This window comes from Alligator sinensis, unplaced genomic scaffold (assembly GCF_000455745.1).
Source record: "Alligator sinensis unplaced genomic scaffold, ASM45574v1 scaffold143_1, whole genome shotgun sequence".
Lineage (NCBI taxonomy): Eukaryota > Metazoa > Chordata > Crocodylia > Alligatoridae > Alligator > Alligator sinensis.
The window spans coordinates 977,410-999,924 of NW_005842156.1; the positions used below are offsets into that span (position 1 = coordinate 977,410).

At 40.3% G+C, this 22,515-nt stretch overlaps 1 protein-coding gene across 5 annotated transcripts in view; it reads right to left on the reverse strand.

Moving 5' to 3' along the window:
* The window catches only part of LRP2 (LDL receptor related protein 2), a 208,573-nt gene that overhangs the window by 60,744 nt on the left and 125,314 nt on the right, over positions 1 to 22,515 (reverse strand). For all 5 annotated transcript variants that reach the window (XM_025206453.1, XM_025206452.1, XM_025206451.1 and 2 more), the window contains 12 exons: positions 21,331 to 22,251; positions 20,595 to 20,760; positions 18,140 to 18,298; positions 13,000 to 13,289; positions 12,024 to 12,227; positions 11,383 to 11,625; positions 8,460 to 8,585; positions 5,828 to 5,947; positions 3,789 to 3,920; positions 2,813 to 3,014; positions 2,055 to 2,350; positions 947 to 1,463 (listed from right to left, as the gene is read on the reverse strand). In XM_025206453.1, the coding sequence (XP_025062238.1) occupies positions 947 to 1,463; positions 2,055 to 2,350; positions 2,813 to 3,014; positions 3,789 to 3,920; positions 5,828 to 5,947; positions 8,460 to 8,585; positions 11,383 to 11,625; positions 12,024 to 12,227; positions 13,000 to 13,289; positions 18,140 to 18,298; positions 20,595 to 20,760; positions 21,331 to 22,251 (3,376 nt within the window). The remainder of the gene's footprint in view (positions 1 to 946; positions 1,464 to 2,054; positions 2,351 to 2,812; positions 3,015 to 3,788; positions 3,921 to 5,827; positions 5,948 to 8,459; positions 8,586 to 11,382; positions 11,626 to 12,023; positions 12,228 to 12,999; positions 13,290 to 18,139; positions 18,299 to 20,594; positions 20,761 to 21,330; positions 22,252 to 22,515) is intronic.

The window sequence follows — 22,515 nt, forward strand, 5'->3', positions numbered from 1 at the left end:
GCGTCTCTTCCCAGCTGCCGCTCTTTGTCACCCCTGCGGTAAGTATCAGGGCACATCGGGGGAGGGTCTGGGGTGAGCTGGGGGGGGCTTTTGCCTCCCCTGTCACGCTCTACCTCTCACATGAACCTGAACCTTCTGAGGAGGAAAGATGAAGGGAGTAAAAACCACCCCCCTCCCTTTCTATCAGGAATTTAGAGCAACTGGTTCCCTCCCTACCAATGGGGACCATTCCTGTGTTCCTTTCCCTTTCCCTGCATCTGTAAGTGCTTCCCTTTAACACTTATGAAGGAAGAACAGATGAGGACTGGGCAGAGAAAGCAGTAAGAACTCCTGCAACAGGGATGGCAAATTAACTGCCCAATAACTTTGGAAGTGCCAACAGCCTTCACACACTGTGGAGGTACAGAGAAAGAGGGAGACAGCTCAACAACACTTTTAAAAGCTAATCATAAGATGCTGGAACCAATCTCATGGTTTGTTGAGAGGTCCAGATTGTCTTTGTCTGGTTGCCTCATCTCTAAAATGAGAATAAAAAAACCTACGCATCCCACAAACCTACACTACCTAATACTCACAAGAAGCATGTTTGGTGCTTTGACAATGTAAAACACACAATAACAGCTAAATATTATCAGTAATCAGTATTACTGAAGTTACAGTTAACACCTGATAATAGTAACATATGGTTGCTATTATAGGGAGTGTCATTTGGATACATAATATGGAAAATGTTCCAAGGGAAAATGTTTCTGCTAAGAGGTTGCTGCTCTTACTAGGTGTTGCTGCAAGTGACTATCGACTGTACTAAGATATTTTTATACTGGGGGCTGATCTGTAGACATGTGATACATAGATTCAAAACCAGATCTAAATAAGTAGTCAAACTCACATTTTGCCACATTAAATTTCCTTAATAGTTTAAAAAAGGCTAAAAACACATTCTTACCTGCCAACCCAGTCAACAGCGATCCCTTCTCCATTTGGCACATCATCACTTATTACTGTCTCCTTGTTTGTCCCATTTAGGAACATTCTTTCAATGATCTTCCTGCCCACATCAATCCAGTACAACCTCTTTTCCACCCTATCAAAGTCCAGTGCTACCACATTTCTTAGTCCTTGCAAAATGAGAGAGTAAGACTGGCCATCTGCTGTGAGATTTCTCAGATAGTAACGGTTGCTAAAAATAAGATAGGGGGAGATATTGCTATTTTGTCGGCAACTCTTTCCATCAGGCTCACGGACATATCCCGGGGCACACTTACAAATGTAAGAGCCAGCTGTGTTCTCACAAATCTGGCTACATACTGATGGTGTTTCAGTACATTCATCAATATCATCACATGTCCGTTTATCAGACATGAGTTTGTATCCAGGGTGACAAGAACAGTAGAAACTAGTCCGGGTATCTGTGCATTCGTGATCACACCCACTGATTGAAGGGTCATTACATTCATTAATACCTGTGGTACAAAAATAAAAACATTATTCAAGCAACTGGATTATTCAGAAAATAATGTATTCATAAGAGTCAAAATCAATTTATATTCTGAACCTCATCTTTCTATTTAGAAATAAGGGAAACTTTTTAAGCTAGTATAAATTGTCATAGCTCTGCTAAATCTATGAATCTAGGACAATTAATGCCAGTTAAGTTAATGCCAAATTCTCTTCCATGGAATTCGGTATTATTCCTCAGAAGGAAAATAAAAAGTTACAAAGCATTTATCTGGTAAAAATAATAGCATAATCTTCTTAACTATAATATGTGCCATAAATTCTACTTACCAGATTGCCCAAATTGTTAGTTTTCATGGATTAGTTAAATATACGAATTAAGCTGCTATGTTTAAGATAATATAATGTATTAATATGAGATATTATATGTATGTATTTTTCATAATCCCATAGGGAAGCCTTGATGGAAAATGTATCATGCTAATTAAGATGCTGTCTTAAGACTTCTATAGCATTTGTCTAAAAACTTAATCTAAAAACATTTTAAATTAAATTAAATATCAGACCCCCTAGTCCCTAGATAAATCCACACATACCACAGCCTTTTTCATCACTATTATCCAAGCAGTCATCTAGTCGATTGCAGACTTTAACCATTTCAATGCAGTTTCCATTGTCACATTTAAACTGATGAGGAGAACAGGTTGCTTCTGGTGTATTACAAAGGTGTTCCAGCTCATCAGACTCATCTCCACAGTCATTATCGCCATCACAGATATATGCCTTTGAAATGCAGCGCCCATTTTGACATGTAAACTGGTGCTGTTGGCAAGGCTGATAGACGCAACCCCTCTCATCGCTGCTATCACCACAGTCATTTCTCCTGTCACACCTAGAGATGAATGCAGGCTTTGTTAAAATACAAGACAATGGTGACTGTCTTATGGACAGATGCACAAAAGTTCATTTTCAGAAGAGCTGAGCTTCTGCAGCTCCCTTTAGTTTCTAAAGATGAGCAAATCCTTCCTCTCAACTACTCCCCTTATCCATAATGGACAGTTGTAATGAAACCACATTGTCTCATGCAGGGAGGAAGCAGCCAGAATTCTTCCATGAACGGTCACTGTCCTCAGAAGCAACTGTTTAATACTATTGGGGAGCATGGTCAATATATTACTCAAGCATCCTGCATGTTTTTAAAGTTAAAAGTTACACATGAATACCTTACAGTTAAGTTATTTCACTATGAACTCCAGACCTAATTAATAACTAAACAATGTGAAAACTGAAATAAAATGAATTAATCCCATAATTTTAAACTGCTTTTAAGACTATTGCTGAAGCACATGCAAACCTGTATGAATTTCGTATGCACAATCCATTGTTACATGTGAATTCATTTGCAGAGCAGGATCTTCGCGTGCAGTTTTGATGTTCATCATATGCATCGCTGCAGTCAGCATCTCCATCACAAACCCATGCCCGAGGGATACACCTCCTCATTGGGGGCCTGCTGTTCACGCAGGTAAACTCAGCAGCTGTGCAGTTTCGGTTTGCTAAAATAAAGCATAGTCACTAACTGAATTAAACTACTTCTCTCTGTGTGTATAAAATGTGCTTCTCCAGTGCACCTGGACCAGACATTTCTCACAGAAATATATGTAAATGCACATTTGTTAAGCTTAAAATGACAAATTTATTTTTGGTGTCACCCCATTGACTGTTGTTCTACACAAAGGGTGCTGAAAAGCCTCCACCTCTCAAGATTCCTGGAAGGTGCATAAGGAATCAAGGCTCACAGCCTCCACCTCACCAGTACCCTGGGATGATCAAATGAAGACAACAAATTCTGCACTACAATTAGTGCAGCATCTACAATTATGCCCAGCTGGTGGTAAAGAATATAAGGATAGAGGCCAGGCCCCCTGCCCTTTCTCTATTGTGCATCCAGACAACAGTGATCCACAACCCAACCCTCTCTTCTCTCCAGCTAAGAAGGATTTTCATCAGACCCTGGCTAATACAAATATGTAATGCTAATTCATAAACAAAAACATGCTGTGGCAACCAGTGAATATATGTATGCTTGCTACTGATGTCTGCATTACCTCCCTTCAAATTACTATATAAATTATGTTTCATGAAGATGGAACAGCACAAAATGGAAAGGGATTTTTGAAACAAAATAGAATCTGAATTCCTAGTAATGTAGAGTAAGTCACAGAATCATAGAGAATTGTTTGGCATAGAGACCCTGCAGGAAACTTATCCAGATCTAAAAACCCAAAAGCTGTCCCAAGCACCATATTTTATTTGCATTAGACACCTACCACAGTTATGTCTTTGATCCTCATCGCTCATATCCCCACAGTCATTATCACCATCACAGATCCACGTTGCTGGGATACATCTACCATCATCACACCTGAACTGGTCACTTGAACAAGTCCGCACACGGGGCACTTAAAATGAACAGAATTACTCTGCTTGTTAGACTGGGCTGCACTGCTGTAATAACTGTTTGAGGGAAGTTATTCTTTGGGTCAGGCTTACACTTGGGAAAGATCAAATGAATGCTCAAAGTAATAGAATTTGACTTAGGCTCTGTCTGCTGGGATAAAAAGAGCAACCCTTCTTATCATCCCATTTCTCTCTTTGCAATAATAATCCCTACAAATACACCTCTGCTTTGTGTGTTAGGTTGTTAATCTTGTTACGCTTCAAAAATAGATCACTTCAAATATAGATTCCTAAGGAAATCTGAATGCAATAAACTAAGTAAATTTGAAGAGGACATCAAATCTAATGACAATGCAGTAGTTATTTCTTAAGCAATAGTGGCTGCATCTACACAAGATGCTGCTGCGCACTGGTTGTATAAACAAGTACTAAATAAATACACAGTAACCTAAGTTACTGTGCAGTAGTGCTGGCAAACACCTTTTTTGTGATGCTACTGTACAGTAGCGTCACATCACAGTTTTTGCCACGTGATGCTACTGCGCAGTAATATCGGGCTACTGTGCAGTCAGAGTCTTGTATTGATGCTTCCAGTAAGTATAAATATTAGTAAACTTATTTGTAATGAGAGTGAGGCTTGGAAGAAGACCAGAAACATTTTTAGTTAAGTCTTAATAAAGGGAAAGCATTATCAGTTTAAATACAACCCTAAACCCTCTTAATGCACTAACAGAGCAGGCAACAGTCAAAGTCACTTCTAAATTTGAATCTAAAAATGTAGCTTTAATTTTAATACTGTATTTTCTCATATACAACACACCTATTTTCCTCAAAATCAGCCCCTCAAAATTGGGAAGTTGATTTCTTCACTAGAAAAGAAGCACACCTGGAGACACCTGATTAGCAACTGATGTTAACTATCTCACAATCGTATCTACTGGCTAAGCACTGTAGCTTCTGCCTGAAGGAGCAAGCAAGCTGCTGATAGTATCTTGGCGAGGTTTGCAATGTGGAAACATCACTTTATTTACAGGAACATAGATGAAGAACTACTTATAGTAAAGAACTAACAGTCTGTATGATAGAGTAAGACCTCCTAGGAAGACAAAGTGTTTAGGAACTGTGGCATCCTAAGAGACAGTCCAGGCAAGGCAACAAGCAGCTGGGACTTCCTGGTGTGGCAGAAAGTCCTTGTTCTCTGCTGTTTCACCCAGACTCTCCTGGGATGCCACGCTTCCTGGACACACTGTGCTCCCAGGAGGACTTACTCTTTGTCACACAGTTGGCCATGACTGGAAAAATCTCTTTTTCTACATTCTGCCTTCCAAAAAAACAAGGTGCAAGTTTTATTTGAAAGCACGTTGTAGGCAAGAAAATGTGCTAACAACTCTTGCCCACAAATACATACTGTACTTCAAGAAACACAGGGAGTTATATATCAGTCTAATTTCAATCTCTGGTACAATCCTCGTACAATACCAGTTTTTAGAGTGATGGCAGTTGCTCTCAGAGTACTCTAAACACTTTCCCAGTGACTTCATTCTGTTCCCTCTTTCTCTGCAGAGAATACTTTGCTTTTTTCTCTTCTGCTTTTCCTGTCTCATTTCTCAGTTCCAAACTGCAGACCACCCCCCAGCCAATTCATCAAAAACATTGTTTTACAGAAGAGAGGGGAGGTTTGAAAGGATTCATATTCCAGACAGAGCTTTTGTGATGCAGATCCTAAGAAATGAAGTGAAACTACAGAATTGTATTACGCAAGCCACTCAATACCCTTGAAAGATAATTATTTTCCAGTTACTATCAGCCTGGTCTAGATCCAAACTATCATTTAGAAGAGTAATTATTTCCCACAATGAATTTCACGACCATACTTCTCCCAGAATAGTTCTCCTGGGTACACACTTACCACAAGAAGTAGGTTCATCAGAGCCATCAGCACAGTCTACTCCTTGATCACAGTACCAATGAGCAGGAATACAACGTCCAGATGTACAACGAAACTCACTATTTGTGCAAGTCAGTGAGACTGGAAGAAAAAACCTATGTATGACTTCTTTCTTTCTGTTACCCTTCCAACTTGTTTTAAGTTGCTTTTGAGTCCATGATACGCAAAAATATTACAGACCCCAAAAAAGAAAGAGAAAAAATTATGCTAGGAAAGATATCCTTTCATATTCTATCTGCAAAGAGCTTTTTGTACAATCTAGTGCTCTTTCTATGTAAACAATGGACCAAATTCTCTCCTCAGAAAAGTTCATGCAACTTCTATTGTTGTATCCACTTCTATGAGGGCAGGATTTGCTGTAGATACAAGACTCCATAGAGCAACTGCAAGACAAAGCACTTTATATTTGAGTTGTACACAATAAACTAATTTATAGTTCAAGATACCTTTTTCCACTGCCTACACCACTCAGCATAACTGCTTGCTTCAAAATGACAACAGTTTGCAGCAAAGAAATAAAACTTCACAGCAGATCTCCATTTCCTCGTTCCTCCACTACTTTTTCTTGAGATTCTACAACAGGATGTATTGTCCATGGAAGAGAAGCCTGCGTAGCTCCAATAACAGTGTAAACAAGGTGCTATGTAAAGTGCATCTGACAGAGCCCCTGAATCCTAACCTACAATGCACCCTTTATACTGACAATTTTGCTATCCTTTGTGGTGATTTCAGGTGACTGATCTCACTTCCAAACATGGAAGAATGGAATTTTTGTCTAAAACCTGTACATTTACTCTTTGGCATTGCCATTTTGTATGCCTATACTAAAGGAATTCATAGGAATTACATGTTTCACTCACTAATACCTTGAGCTTGTTTCCTTTTCCCTTTTGCCCTCTCTCTGTTTCATTTTCTTCCTTAAGACACTACTCTTTTGACTTTCTCTCATAGCTTCCAATTATGAATGCCCTCCATAACTGAGCAATACTTTTTGGCTTTAAGTTTCAGAAAAGACATGGCACATTCTTCATAAAACAGCACAAAGCTATAGTTCTTCCTGGTTTTCAAGCAAGCCAAATTGTTTTCCTGGGACACATGCAGTTCTATGGATTGGTTATAATCCAGGCAGCACATCTCCAGCGCATCACAGGACAAAATGTCCTCAGGAAGTTAACAGAAGTGTTCCGGTAGGTGGGGGGGGGGTGCTTTATTTAGCATGGCTCCAAGAGCTGCACTAATTAAAGCGCCCAAAGCATCAGATGTATCAGCGTCCCTGTGCTGAAAAATGGCGATAGGGGCACTTTAACTAAAGCTGGTCAAACAAGTTTTAGTTTAAAGTGCCCCACCACCATTTTTCAGCACGGGGACACTGGTACACGTGACACTGGAGTCAGCTGGAGTGCAGTAAGTACCACAGTGATTAATCAAGTCTGCTCCAATGCTTTGTAATTACAGCACGTTGGAGCAGCCTCCCTGCATGTATAAAGGAGCCCTCCATTTTGAAATACTAGGAAAATGTACATTAGCCTATCTTAATGCACATTAACTAAAGAATATTGTTTTAGTGATGCTTTAATGCACATTAAAATAGGCTTATGTATATTGCAGTGCACATGTAGGCACACCCACTGAGCAGTTACTGTTGATAGAAAACTAGATGATTTTGCACAATATTTGAAAGCAATTATAAAAGATTAAGTGGATTCTAGAATATACTTATAATCACTTGGAAAAAATAAAAGAGCACACACTAGAAAAAATTGTGCACAAAAAAAAGGATGTCATTCTAGCATTAAGAAATTGGTGAAGGGATGTGCAGAAGAGTGTGTTCAGTTCAGGTCACCTTGAAAAAATCTTTTGACATAGAAGCTACCCTGCAAAATAACCAGAACGAATAAAAGATCCTTAATATGTTACAAGATGGCTGTTGTCATAAGAAGGAAAACAGAGGCCATATTATTGGCAAGCATATGAGAGTATATACTGTATGCCAAAAATCGGGCAGTGGATCAGGCAGCAGAACATCAGAAATTGGCAGGTGATGGGGCAGCAGCATGTGCAGTGGATCAGGTGGTAAACAGGGCAGAAGCACACATCTGGGATCAGGCAGGAGCACATGTTGGGATTCGGGCAGGGAATGGAACACCAGTGTACGTTAGGGATCAGAAAGGAAATTGGGAGGTACCAGGGGCTGGGAATCAAGCAGCAGTGAGGGAGCTGGGGTAGGTGGCAGCAAGGGTCAGGGATCAGACTGGGGGAAGAAAGCTGGAGTGCAGCCAGAAGGGGCAAGTAGTGGAGGAGCAAGGTGCTAGGGTTAGGCTGCCTGCCCTCCCCCTGCAGTTGGAGACAAATTTAAGATGACCCTCCAATAATTAGATTCTATACTTGGACAATTGTAACACATTTATAATTTTCCATGCACAGAATCTAATTATTGGGGGGTCATCTTAAATTTGAAGTCATCTTGGATTTGGGTAAATATGGTAACCACATAAACATTTATTCTTTGTACAGAACATTTGAGCCTGTACCAAAGGCAAGAGATAGAGAAATAAATTACTGTATGAAAGTAATTAAGGCACTATTTACTTACCACAATGAGTAGGGCTTTCATCACTCATATCTCCACAGTCATCATCTCCATCACACAAATATGTTCGAGGAATGCAAATGTTTGTGCTTTGACATTTTGTAAAACCAGATTGACAAGTGCGCTCAGCTTTAAGGAAAGAAATATAGGAGGAAAATATATCTTAGAACATTTTTATCCTACTAAACTAAAATATACTGAAAGAAACACAATATTAAAAGTAGCATTCTCTTTAAGTATTCAGACTGTTTAGAAGTATCTTTCAAGGTTCACTTAAGTTATATCCTCTGAATGATTGTTAGTTTTACCCCCCAAAAAATATAATGGTTCCAATAGTACTCAAGAGTAGCTAAAAGACCTGCAAACATTTTATTGTCATTGAAATCCACAGTAAATTAAAACAAAATAGATTTTTACAATTTTACTGTGTGATTTTCTCCTTGGTTGGGAAGTTAAAGACTAAGAACAAAACATTTTCCAGTCATTTTACTTCACATGTTGAAATAAATTCCATTGGACCATTTCTTTCATACTGCTCTATGTGAAAATTTACATGACTGAATTTTAATGGCAAAAATGCTGACAAAATATTTTCAAAACAGTGCAGTCTGCTTTTTCTTGAAAAACAGCATACTGTTTTCACTGGATATGTTGTGTATTCAACCAATACAGGGCAAAAATAATATCTTGCAACTTAATCTATGCAGCCATGAATAAGCAATACATACAAAATTCTGAATGTTCATGACTAACGTAATCAGAATTCCGAGTATTTTGAATACTAAACACAAGCCATAAAATGTATTCATACATATGCCACAAATAAAAAAAAAAGTAATATTCACTGAATAATTTTTATTATGAATTATTTGTTCAGCTCTAGTTATGAATTTTCCCTTGGGAGGCTGACATAATACTGGCAAAAAAATACTGATTAACAAATTAACTACATGAATTATCAATATTAATTTTACTTCCCTTTGTGTTTTGCTAAACAGAATAATAACAAAACAATCTATTATTTTGAAATAAATACTGAACCAATAAAGAAAAGAAAACCAATTCATAGTCTGAGCTACATAAAAAATAGATATTAAAAGACACAGTAACCCATAAAGTAACACGGAAAATATTTGCTGCCTATTGCAATTAGCATAACTTCACGGTAGAACCCTACAGAATAAATTTGCTCCACAAATCTGATTCCCAATCTTGACAAGACGTGTTCAATTTACCATGACTAGTTCTGCTGAAGTCAACAGGACTCCTCACAGCCCATTAAGGTTAGCACATGAATAAATCTTTGCAGGATCAGAGACATACGGTATGCTCCAAGTAGTAGTCAATAGTAATAATAATTAAAGGCTGTGCAAAGCTTTAGTAGCTGATTTAATTCACAGGAGATTCAGCCCTATTTGGGGATCAACTCTCCAAATCCGAATTGAATTGGGAGACCAAGTAAAAGTTCCAAATCAATTCCAATGCTTTGAATCGATTTGGAAAAGCTTCAGAAAAGATCCAGCCAATTCAGAGATTCGGCCATAGACTACAGGCAGCTGACAGCTGCCTCCACCTAGGGAAGGGGCATGGGGAGCGTGAGACTGGGGCCCGGACAAGCTGCCCAGCCGGGGTGGGGAGAAACATTACTTGGGGACGGGGGAAGAGGGATGTGTGATGTGGGCGCAGCAGCGCTGGAAGCAGGGGCTCTGCGCTGCTGCCGGTTACCCAGCTGGGGTGGGGGATGCAGGCGCGCTCGCTCCAGGCAGAAGGGGGCAAGTGGCAGCAGGGTAGAGCCTCTGCTATGCCCCATCCCCCCCACCAGCTGGGTAAGTGGCAGAAGGGCAGAGCCGCTGCGGATCCCCCTGCTGAAGCAGAGGTAGGCACAGCCAGAGGAGCCACAGGAGAAGCCCCCATGGCTTCCCTGCACAGCCCCATCCCCCACATGGCCCACCCTCCTGGCTTTTTAAAAAAAAAAAAAAAAAGCCCCGCATTCACCAGCTCTGGCAGTGGGAATTGGGGCTTCTGAGGGCTTGTGGCAGAGCCCCTCCATGCAATGTCGCACAGTGGGGGGCAGAGGAGATCGCCGCCCCCCTGACCTGGCACTCATGGGACAGCTGTTACATCACGTGAGTGCAGCGCAACTTGGCAGGGCGCCACATACTGTCTGGGAACTGGGGTGGCTCCAGTAATCAGCCAGAGCCTGGCAGCACTCAGCCCCAGTGGCCCCAAGTCCCAGGCAGCACACAGCACCCTGCCGAGCCACACTGCACCCATGCTATGGGGCAGCTGCCGCATGGGTACCAAGCAGGGAAGTGATCCCCACTGCCCCTCACTGCCCTGAGTTGTGTGTGGGGGGGCTCTGCCACGAGCACCCAGAGGCCCCAAACACTGCTCCTGCAGCTAGTGAGTATAAGGCTTTTTTCTTTTTTCTTTTTTTTAAGTGCCAGGACTAGGCTGGGGCTGGGTGGGGGGTGGGGCCAGGCAGGGCAGCCATGGGGGCTTCTCCCATGGCTCCCCCCACCTAGGGAGAGGCAGGTACAGCCGGAGGAGCTGCCCAGCTGTGCCTACCTCTCCCAGCCAATCCAAATCACTGAATCTGTCCAAATCCACACCGAATCTTCTGAAACTGATTTGTCCAAATCGATTGAGGACAGTGATTCAAATCTTCAATTCAAATCACTGGCCACTAAATTGGCCAAATCTGAATCAAATACTTCCCTATTTGGACAGGCCTAATAATAATAATAGTTATTATTATTAATGTTCTCAGATTTCTCACAAATATCTTTAATCAATATGTTTTGCTTCAATGTCATATAAAGCAGCATACATGTTAAAATGCATGCAGAAATAGATAGAGATATTTATTTTCATTTACTAATACTGTCATATTCCTTTACAAATAAAATAGTTACAATGAACTTACGGCAATTTCTCTCATCTGATGTACCATTATCATAACAGTTGTTTATACCATTACAGACATATTCTCGAGATATACACCGCCCATTATTGCATGTAAATTCTGTGTGGGAGTTGCAAGCTCGGAACAAGCAACCCAGCTCATCACTGTTGTCTCCACAGTCATTGTAGTGATCACAGCGATAGTGGTATGGAACACAACGTCCATTGCCACAGGTAAAAGCTGTTGGCTGACAGGTATGAAAAGCTACAGGGGATAAAAATGAAGAAAATTCATGGAGGGAATGTCATTTTAATTCCTTGACTAAGGTAGCAATGGAAAACGTAATGCTTCTTTTACCTGCCAAGACAAACACTGCTGCAAAACGGACTGCATGAAAAGTAAAGTACACATTGGAATTAGAGAAAGTAGAAAGGTAAAATCAGGTAAATATGATTTAAAGGCAATCCTAAATATCCCTTCTTGTTTCAGAAGCAAATTTGTCCTCATAAAAACACCTGATGACAAAATCTGGAAGCAGCTTCAAACAACTGCTACTCAACTCAATCTCAGAATCATCAAGTCAATAATTTAGTGTGATCGACCACAGAAGAAGCAGAACAGAGCTCTGTGTCACTTTTTAACACAGTTATTAAAGTGCTTACCACACACACTTTCCAGTTCATCACTGCCATCACCACAATCATTGTCATTGTCACACTTCCATCGCTCTGAGATGCATAGCCCATTAAGACATGTGAAGAGTCCTGCATCACACCTGGTCCCATTGTCCACAATACAGTGCTTGTTGTTATTAGCTAAATACCAACGACCTTCAGAAGGACATTGACACTCTGCACCAGCAGGCCCTATATGTATTTGAGATTTAAAAGAAAAGGGAAATTGAAGTGTCAAGACATTACGATACACTTTCTATAAAAGTGTTTAGAGTTGCTCTTACTTTTTGAGTCCAAGTGAGACAGTATTCTATGCCATCAAATGATATGGTCATATCAGCCGGAAAGCTAGGCCCTTAACATTGGGATTTTCAAAGTCATTTGGTAATGAAGAAACTCTTCCTTTATTGAAGTCAGTGGGAGTGGATTTGACTCCCAACTCCCAGTGACATAAATGAAATTTTCAAAAGTGCCCAGGTATCTAACTCCCAGAGGCCACCAATATCTTAAGACATTTAAATATCTTTATAAATCAGGCTTTGGGGCTTTTGAAAAATCTTATCCCAAAGGTATTTTACAGAGCCTCTCTCAAGCTTGCATACATTCAACTTATGGCCACTCCTTTGTAGGGTACTTAGTAGGAGGTAGTACTATTCTGAGTTCTCACTGTAATCCACTGGTGCATGTATGTTATAGAGCCTCCTTTGTGACTCATTCAGAGAGTACAAGTGGTATGGTCTCCAGCTAAGGAGTCCTCTTCAGTTCAAGATATAGAAGTTTATGATTTTGAGTTCTGGAGGTTCACAGTTCAATCTGCTGCCAGATCAGAAAATTTATTTTGTTCACAGTTTTAATTCTGATGAGACATATCCCACTTCTGAAGAATACTTCAGTTATTCCCATGAGTTTTTAAAGATAGCTCATTATAAGTTCTGCTACTTTCATCATCACTGAAAGTAATTACCTGGTGCACAAATATGACTGCAACCACCATTAAACTGGTTGCAAGGATTGCTGCACTGGTGCTGCTTGCTTTTTGACCAAACATGAATATCCATTGGCCTTTGTGGCAGATTCGTGATCATGGTGATCTGGTCTGAACCATCATATTTATTAGCTCGGTAAATGCTTCTGGTGTTCCATTCTGTCCAGTAAATGTGCTGATCAAACAAGGTCATGGCAAATGGACGAAGAGCAGTGTTAACAATTACTTCACGATTTGTACCAGTAAGGGTGCATCGCTCAATCTTCTGTCTAAAACAAATGAGGAAATGCTAACGCCTGAAAAATATAACCTTTAACTCTTTTATCTATACAAGTATTTAATTACTCTTTGTAAACATTTCTCATCAATTAAATATAGGAGCACATTTCATTAAGTTTTTATTTGACATCTTGGGCTTTTCAAACTACTGGTTCAGTAATAATAAGGTTGAGTAATGGCTTTGAAAATGCTAATAGTAAACATGCTTCATAATTTTCCAGTATGGAAATGCTTACATACTGGAAACAATCAGTTTTTAAACGAAAAATTTTAAGCAACTACTCTTGAGAGCTAAAATGAACACACATTTCATGAAAGAATTATCCTCTCTGAACCCCCCCCCCCTTCCCCCCCTGAATTTCATGTATTCTTGAATTAGAAGTACAAAGGCACCAGGAAATGAAAACTTTCTTTCTAGTTGTCACTACTGTAGAACTAAACTCATATTACCAGGAAAAACCATCTGAACAGCATATTTTATACACAGTAAATACATAAAACTTGGGTGATTTTCCCATGAATAAGCACGTGGTAGAAGAGTTACCATAAAATAATCACAGTGGCTTCTAGGTCAGATTCCCCTGTTAAGAGCAGTGTCTGGAATAGGTAGCAAAACCCTAGAAGCAAAATCTCAGGGATGCACAGGCGACACATGACCCAATCCTACAGATTTTGTGACAAGCAATGTCCATGTCAATAGGTTGCTATCCTTTATTCCTGGCGCACTACTGGCTTCCATGCCATTTTGCCACTGGTTTCTATTTAACTGTTCCCATCCATATGTTTTTTCCAGTTAAAGTCACAGCCGGAATACGGTATAATGCTGGCTGAAGAATCAGTTTACGCTATAATTACCAATGCATTATTATTTTAAATCATGTTTAGAAAGAAAAAAAATGCTTGTCACACAAATCAGAGAGATAAATAAGCTCTCTGTTTCAAAGATGCTGCAGTCTGATAAACTACACAGGAACAAGACAGACCAGAAAAGGGCAGAGAATGGAAAGATTGTCTTTCAGAAGACTACAAAATGCGGAATTTCTACAAGAAATAGGAAATAGGTTTTATGCAGGTGATAGGCAGAAAATTAGAAGATGACAGTCATAAGCAAAAGGGAAGCAACATAGCCAAATGTGTGGGAGAGCTTTTAGACCAAGTGTGAAGAATCTTATGCCCTAAAAAGGCTGATCCTAACTCCCTCTCCTGATGCCCTCCTGATTAGACAGCCCACTGAAGTGTGGTGTTTCCACAGCATGGCTGCTGCTAGCTAAGTAACGGGAGGAAGCAAGCTATGTGGGCTCTGCTCCTCTCCTTTAAGGACCTGTTGTGCAATCTCCATGCTACTTTCTGCTACTTTCCTCTCAGTGTGGGTAAAAGGAGGATAAAGCCCATCTGTGCCTGCAGAAATAAAAGCTCCAAAGTGTTGTGTGCATGTGTAAAATATCAGCTGAATAGAAAAACGCTGGAAATTGCTCTGAAAACAATGACATTTCCAATGTGCTTTAACATTCAGACTTTGAAAAAAGGCTTAACAGTCATAGAACAGATGTAGGCAGCACATAGAAAAGGAAGGCAGAGGATTGAAAAATACTTACCTGATAATTTTCTTTCTGCTAACAGCTTCTCTCTTTGATTATCACAACTAATGGGCAATGCTTCTCACCTATGGAATTCAGTGCTACTGTCAGACTCCAAGACCTAGATTCACCTTTCAGTTCAAGTCACCAGAAGAATTTTTCTGAAGTTTTAGAAACGTTCTGGTGACTTATTACTAACTGTTAGCAGTAAACACTTAAACTCAGTAAACACTTAAACTCAGTTAACTTACTTAAACTCAGTAAACACTTAAACTCAGTTAACTAAACTCAAGGCAAATATATGTTTAAATTCCCCCTTTATAGAAAAATATCTATTGGGTTCCAAACTACCAGGGAGGAAGGAGGGGGCCAAAATAAGAAAGAAGCTCCTAACAGCAACAAAATTATCAGATAAGGAAATTTACATTTTGCCATGCAGCTCTTCTCCCCTTTCATCACTAACAGGAAGTACAAGGTAGTGATTTATAGACATGTGAGAAAGACGGAGGGCAAAGCAGAATTTTATTGATTATATAAAAGTAATAGGCAGACAAAAAACTTCCTTAGAAAGCAACAGCTTTGAAACTGAAATAATTGAAGGTTGGGACTAAGGTAGATGCACCTTCCTATCAGATGGTGCTTACACACGGGAATGAAAACTTACTTTTGCAAATATCCCTCAGATACCACCCTCTTATTCCAAATGCCAATAGGGACCTTGTGAAGGGAGCTCTACAAACAGTTTCCCAAGTATCTAGCAAGCTAACCAGTACAGGATTTTAACTTCTTGCTTACAGCAACCATGAGAACATAAGAGCAAGAATCTCTTCTGCCTTAGTTCTGCCACCATAACTGAAGTGACAGCAAGCCCTAGAATGCCTAACACTAGGTAAACATAAAGGGGGCTATATTATAACTGTGCACTCCTCCCCTCCCCTACCCAGGCATAACAGAGTGGCAATTACAACCACACGTTGAAATGTTTGGATGTGCAGTTGCTAACATGGTGAATGGGAGAACTCACAGGCATGGTCTATGTTCCAAAATCTTGACAATTTCATTATGTGGTGGTTGCTGTAACCTTACATCCATAAGAGAAGATTGTTGTGCTGCTCTTGTCCACTCCCTTAACTCCACAATTTCCTATGACATATCCTTAACTTCATCATACTAGCCAAATAAGAAAAGTCTGGGGCCAGCTTTTTATCCTTATATAGAATGAAATAGTTTTAATAATTAGTAGTGGTAATGAGAAAAACTGGCCCCAGGTTTGTTTAGTTTGGCCAGAGTGATGAATCTTGACATGTGAGGATACCTGATTTAGCGAGTCCTGTATACTCACATAAAGTTGCTATGACTGGCATACATGTTTTTCATGATACTTGGTTGCTAGACTGGAAAAAAATTATCCCAGGATAATCTCAGAAAATCTCTAATGCAACTGAGATCCCAGGAAAATTGTGATTATTGTTTGCTTTAAATTAAAAGATTAAAAAGGATCTAAATTAACAAAGAGGTCACGTATGTCCAAGATCTTTCTATTTCTCCATATTACCCAAATTAAATTTGACCTAATTGAGGAATTAATTCCTTGTTTGAATTCTGAACACCAAAATGTATCAATGAAGTGTATAGAATGTATAGAAATGCCCTGCTAAAGTACATTTTTCTTCCTATGCCCAGGTTGTTTACTGCAGTCCATTTACATCAGGATGAAAGAGAAGTCACTGCTCCCAGAAGTCTGATCTTTTCTGTGGGTTCAGTGGAGATTCCCTGGCTGTCACTCAAGTCTGAAGTCAGCAGAAGACATTATTGCAGAGAAGCCTGACCTTAGATTATTCTTTATTTTTTGGATATAAATATTCAGGCTTTAATTAACTGAAGGTAACAGGAAACTTCTCCTCTGTCTAATTTATTATATAACTGTCCACAGTGTATTCTACCTTCTCCTAAAACACCTGGTACTGACCATTATGAGATATAGGATACTTGACTTGACCCCAGTATGACACTGGTGAAAGCATATACGGTCTTTTCTATGATTTTGTTCAGATTGAGAGAGCTGCTTAAGACAACAGCACTCCTGTATTTTTAATAATGTATACAGTACAAGGTGTGACCCTGATATCTGAATATTGTCCTTTGCCTTACAGGCAGAGGGCATCTCTAGAGTTTGCAAGACTTACCCTGGAGAAGACTGCGAGGGGCTTTAGTCTGCATGGGAATCCTAATGTTCTTGATCAAGCTTCCCAGAGTAAAGTTCTGGCTATATGTAAAACTCAAGGTCCCAGCCCTCCTATCTAAAAGCCCCATTGGCTTGTCACAGGTGAGCACAGATCATCCTCAGAAGCTTCTTAAAATCTGCAAATAGCATCTCTTGGACTCAGTTTGATCTTTGCAGGGTCTCTCTGTGACTTTGTTGGAAACAGAGGGAGCCTGCTGAATAGGTGCGGTGTCACAAAAACCAGAAAGTTAGGACCCTAGTGCTGATTTCTTGGACTAGGGAGGGGGGCACAGGAAGGAGCTACTGCATAAAAATTAATAAGAATTAAATTTATAAAACAAAGCAGTTGGGGGGAAAAATACTGTCAACATGATCCATTGCTAGGAGCAGAAATTCTGGTAGCCTGTGTTAAGGGCAGGGCTCAGTCCAGAAGCCTCTAGGGAGGACACTGGGCCATCTCCAAATTCCACAGGTATGAAGTGTCTCTGATTCCTCAGTGAGGAGAGAAGACGTGCAGCAGAAATATACATATTAGAGAAGATGCTAAAAAAACAAGTCCAGGATTAAGTATAGAACAAATAAACCAATGATAGGTAAAAATGCCACAATGCAACAGACTATATTTAGCTCAATGTGAATTTCAGGAAAGACTTTAATTCTGCAGTTAATACGTGCACCTGAAAATAAATAAATTTAACTGTATGTGGAATCACCAGTCACCTCAAAGATTTGTTACTTAAATCAGTGGATTTAAGCCACTGCCACTAAAGTCAATAAAGCGTTGACTGAAGTAGAACATGGCCTACATTTCTGTTCATCTTATGCGAGTCTGAAATAACAATATGGCTAACCAATTACAGTATTACATACCTACTGATTATTACAATCTAATTTCAAAGCCATTAATTGATTCTTAATGCTCCATATGACTGTACACAATTCCTTTGAAAAATGGAGGAAAACAAGTACTAAAATAAATACATTATTTAAAAAAAAAAATCCTACTGTACATCAACATAACCAAGCCACAAATACATACAGACTTGCATCAGCCCAGTAAAGCTGCTGTTCTTCATAGTCCAAGGTAAGTCCATTTGGCCACACCAAATTGGTGCTTACAATAGGTATTCGAAAGTTTCCACCAAGTGTAGCTCTTTCTATCTTTGCATTGGTGCTCCAGTCTGTCCAGTACATGTATCTATCAATCAGACAATGGCAAAGTTATCTCTTCGGCAAACAAAATCCACAGGACTCAATTATGTCCCAAGATACCTGTGACCTGGCCTTTCTCACTGAACTGAGAAGTGAACTGGGTATATTCTGAGGAAAGAATTATTTCCATCAATCAGGACCCTGACTCTGCAAAAGGATCTACTAACAAGGACCCCTTCATCGATGAGGGGCCTCTGTGTACCGGGACTGAAAATATGAATACAATTCCCAGCTCCTTGTCACATCAAGAAAGTCAGTCACCATCTTTCCCATGTTTTTCCATTTGTAGAACTGTGACTGTAATGTTATCCCCTACCTTTCAGGGATGCTATGAATATAAATGCATAAAAACCTAGACAGAAAGATATCTTTGCAGTAACAACCAAATCCTAGGGATATGCTATTCTCACAGAACCCTTGTTTTCAGTAATCACCATTTATCTGTCCACCTAAATGAAATGAATGGCAGACTGATGCTCTCCCTTACTGTTTTTATCTAAACTGATGCTAGATGTTGATTTGCAAGCTCTCCTGCCTGCTGATACAGAGATATTTCTCTTATACTGATACAGATATATTCCTCTCAAATTTGGAAATTGTTCCAGGGGAACAGCCAAAAACACATTTCTAATACCAGGATGATCCCTCTGCCAAATCTCAAACACAAGTTTTCAAACACAAATAAAGAGGTGCATTTCAAATGCTTTCAAGTGCAAAGAAGTGTACAATTTTTAACCAGGAGATTATTTTCATTGTTTTCTTTAACCATGTTCTCAGAAATAGTTGAACTGTTTCAGTCAAAATTTTCCCTCCAAAACAGTCTGACACACCATAGAAAATTTCAGCCCTGACATTTATAAACAACTGAAACCTATGAGTGTCTATACACATGCTCGGGGGGGGGGGGGGGGGTGCACTAATTAAAATGCTGCAGTGTTATGTGTATTCAGCATCTCATGTTTCAAAATGGCTGCAGGGGTGTAAGCGATGTCGCCGGTATGGGCTGTGCCAGATGCTATGCGCCTCCCCGCTGGGGAAGCAGGCTCTTTGGTCTGGACAGCCTGGATTTTGGCAAGGCTTACGTCTTGTTTTGGCTGTAGTATACCCTGCACAAGGGTGAAGATCAGGGCTCCGCCTCCCCTTGAGCCCCTTCCACATGCCATCTGGATTAGAATTTCTGATACATTCATACAATTACGGAGCTGACAGCTCCAATTGCCATCTTGGACATCAGACTTCCATTTTATGTTAAATAAAGGGTTTAAATCAAATCATGCCCTGGGCTCATGCTGTTGCCAGAAAATTAGAGACAACTCAGACCATCTGGTCCTTTAAATAAAGTGCGCCTTAATCCGCCCTTGCAGTCATCTGGGTTTCAGTTACTCAGTTCAGTACACTCTCCCAGCAATATCCCTACTAGCAACTAGAGTTCATACACATACAAAAAGAAAATAAAAGAGAAAGAAGTCCATAGGCATCACACATGCATCCCTTGGCAAAGGTCTGCTCCTACTGTAGCCATGTGTTACCACTACTGTGAGGAGAGGACCTGGTGTGGCTCCTCTGGCCCTGCTCCTGGAGTACTCCTCAGCCCTCACTGCTCCTGTAGCTTCTTCCCGCCTTTGGGCTGTCAGGGTCCCAGGTTTTGCTGAGCTCCCAGGGCTGGGCTCTATGTGGCTCCTCTGTGCTGGAGCCACAGATCATGTTTCCTCTGCTGTGCTGCTCCCCAGCCCAGCTCCATGCCGTGGCGGTTGACCACTGGCTCTGCCATCACCAGACTTCTAGTTATGCTGGCGGTTCCTGCATGCCTGCCAATGCGGAGTGAGTAAGGAACTTATGTACCGGGGTCACCACTGCTGCCACTGGAGGTAGGTGGGGGGATCTTCTTAGCCAGTGAGGGGCTCTGGTCCCGGCTTCCCTCACTGTCCTAGAGTCCCTCAGGGGGCTTCCTCCTGCAGGTCACCTCTCTCTGGGGTTTTTCGCTCCCACAGGGGGCACTTTAACTAGAGCTTGTTTAGTTAAAGTGCCCCTGCCACTATATTGAATACACATGATGCTGCAGCACTCTGGAGTGTTCTACTTAGAATTCTCCATCGGACTCGAATAATCAAGTCTACTCTGACACATTATAATTAGAACGTGTCAAAGCATGTGTATAGGCACTCCTTATCTTAAAAGGGAAAGTGTTAGGCAGTTTTAACCACAGACAATGTCACTGGCTCCTCTTAGAGTTAAAAATATCACTATAATGAAAACTCTGCTGCATGAATATCAACACATACCCCCTGCAAGGATCTAACACGATGGCTCTAGGTCGTGGAACATGGGCAATCACTGTACGGTTGGATCCATCCACAGCCATTGAGCTGATAGTCTGGTTTAGAAAGTCGCTGTAATAAACCCTGTTATTGATCCAGTCAAAGGCTATGCCATCTGGAGTTCCCAAATCTTAGGCATGCATGCAAACACAAAAGAGAGAAGGATCTCTTCATTATAACTTTCTGAAACACAGATGATACTTTTCTTCAAATCAACCCCCTTTCATAATAGAACAAGTACAGAGGCATTCATTCAGATCAGGCACCAGTGGCATCAACAGAAATTTGCCCAAGTTAAAATCTAAGGACCTGTATTACCAAGATGTGGCCAACTAGCATCCCAACCACTTGTCTTGTATATTCTATCCATGTCCCATCCCCTGTTCCATCTAATTTGTCTTTTTTACAGAGGCAGGCAGCCTGCTATTCTATATATTTGCATAGTGTTACTGGAAATAAACATCAACTAGCCTTATGCTTTCATATTTGAGCCTGAATACTGATAAAGACGTAATAAGAACTCGAGAAAAGGACAAAGTTAAGCAAAATATCAGCAGAAGCTTTTAATATCATATATTAACTAAGTGGTCTAACTTGATCATTAGTATAAACATATTATGATCACTTAACTAGCAGACAGGTGCTATAATTTTGTTTTGTTAATATCCAGTTAATTTGGATTATGCTTAACAGCACTTACCTGAAGCAATTACAGTGGGAGTTCCAGTTCCTGAAAAAATACTGACGTAACTGATTCTCCCTGTTCCTGCTGGAGAACTTTGGGTAAAATATATTCGATTGTTAGTGCTGTCATAGTCCAGGGCTACTGCAGTTCTTAACACATTCAGTGGGCGAAATGGAGGGCTGTGATTTTCAGGATCTAAGTGTATGCTTCTAAGGGCATTCTCAGCAGCAAAGATCAAGTAATTATCTGTTGAAATGGAACAACTCTTGCCATCACTTCCTAGAGTGCCAAAGGCACAACCACATTTGGATGTCTGCAGATCAGGCAGTGCAAAACACAGATGAGAACAACCTCCATTGTTCCCCAAACAAGGATTGTTGTTGACATCAACAGGTGACTGTGATTGAAAATGGTTGTTATAAATGGTAACATCCCTCAACCAATTAATGTTGTCACGTATAACTGTTGGCTGTTCTGAGTTGCCTGGCTCTTTGCTGGCTCGGAAGACTCTTTTCAGGTTCCTATCCACCCAGATCATAGAGTTTTCAAAAATTGTGATGCCATATGGAGTTGGGTAACGACTACCATAGCGCACAATTTCAGTGTCACCTCCTTCTGGCTGAATTCTTGCAATCATGTCTAATGAATCATCAACCCAATAAACATAGCCATTGCTGTGATCTACTGCCAAGCCACGAGGTGTGACAATGCCCTCAGATACAAGCACCGTTCTGTTGGTACAGTCAAGTAATGCACGTTCAATCTTTGGATTCTGTCCATAATCTGCCCAGAAGAGGTATCTGTTTTTTGGGTCGACTACAATATGCCTTGGCATATCCACTCTGGTTTTAAGAAGAACACGACGATAAGTAGTGTTTAAACGCAAAACTTCTACAAAAGTTTCTGTCAGGAAAGCATTTGTAAAATAAAGATTGCCTGATTAAAAAAAAAAGGAGAAGTTAATGTACAGTTTAATTCGAATCCTGAGAAATACCATCTGATACCTTCAAATACTGAATCACAAAATGACGGTGAGCAAAGATCCTAGGAATTAATAAATTAGGGTATTTGCCTCTTCAGAAAAAGACTTTAAAAAGAGATGCTCATTCTGAGGAGTTAAATAGAACAGCCCCACATAATGACATGATTCAAATTCTTGACTCATCCTTGTATCCTCACTAACTTGCATGGAGTTATACA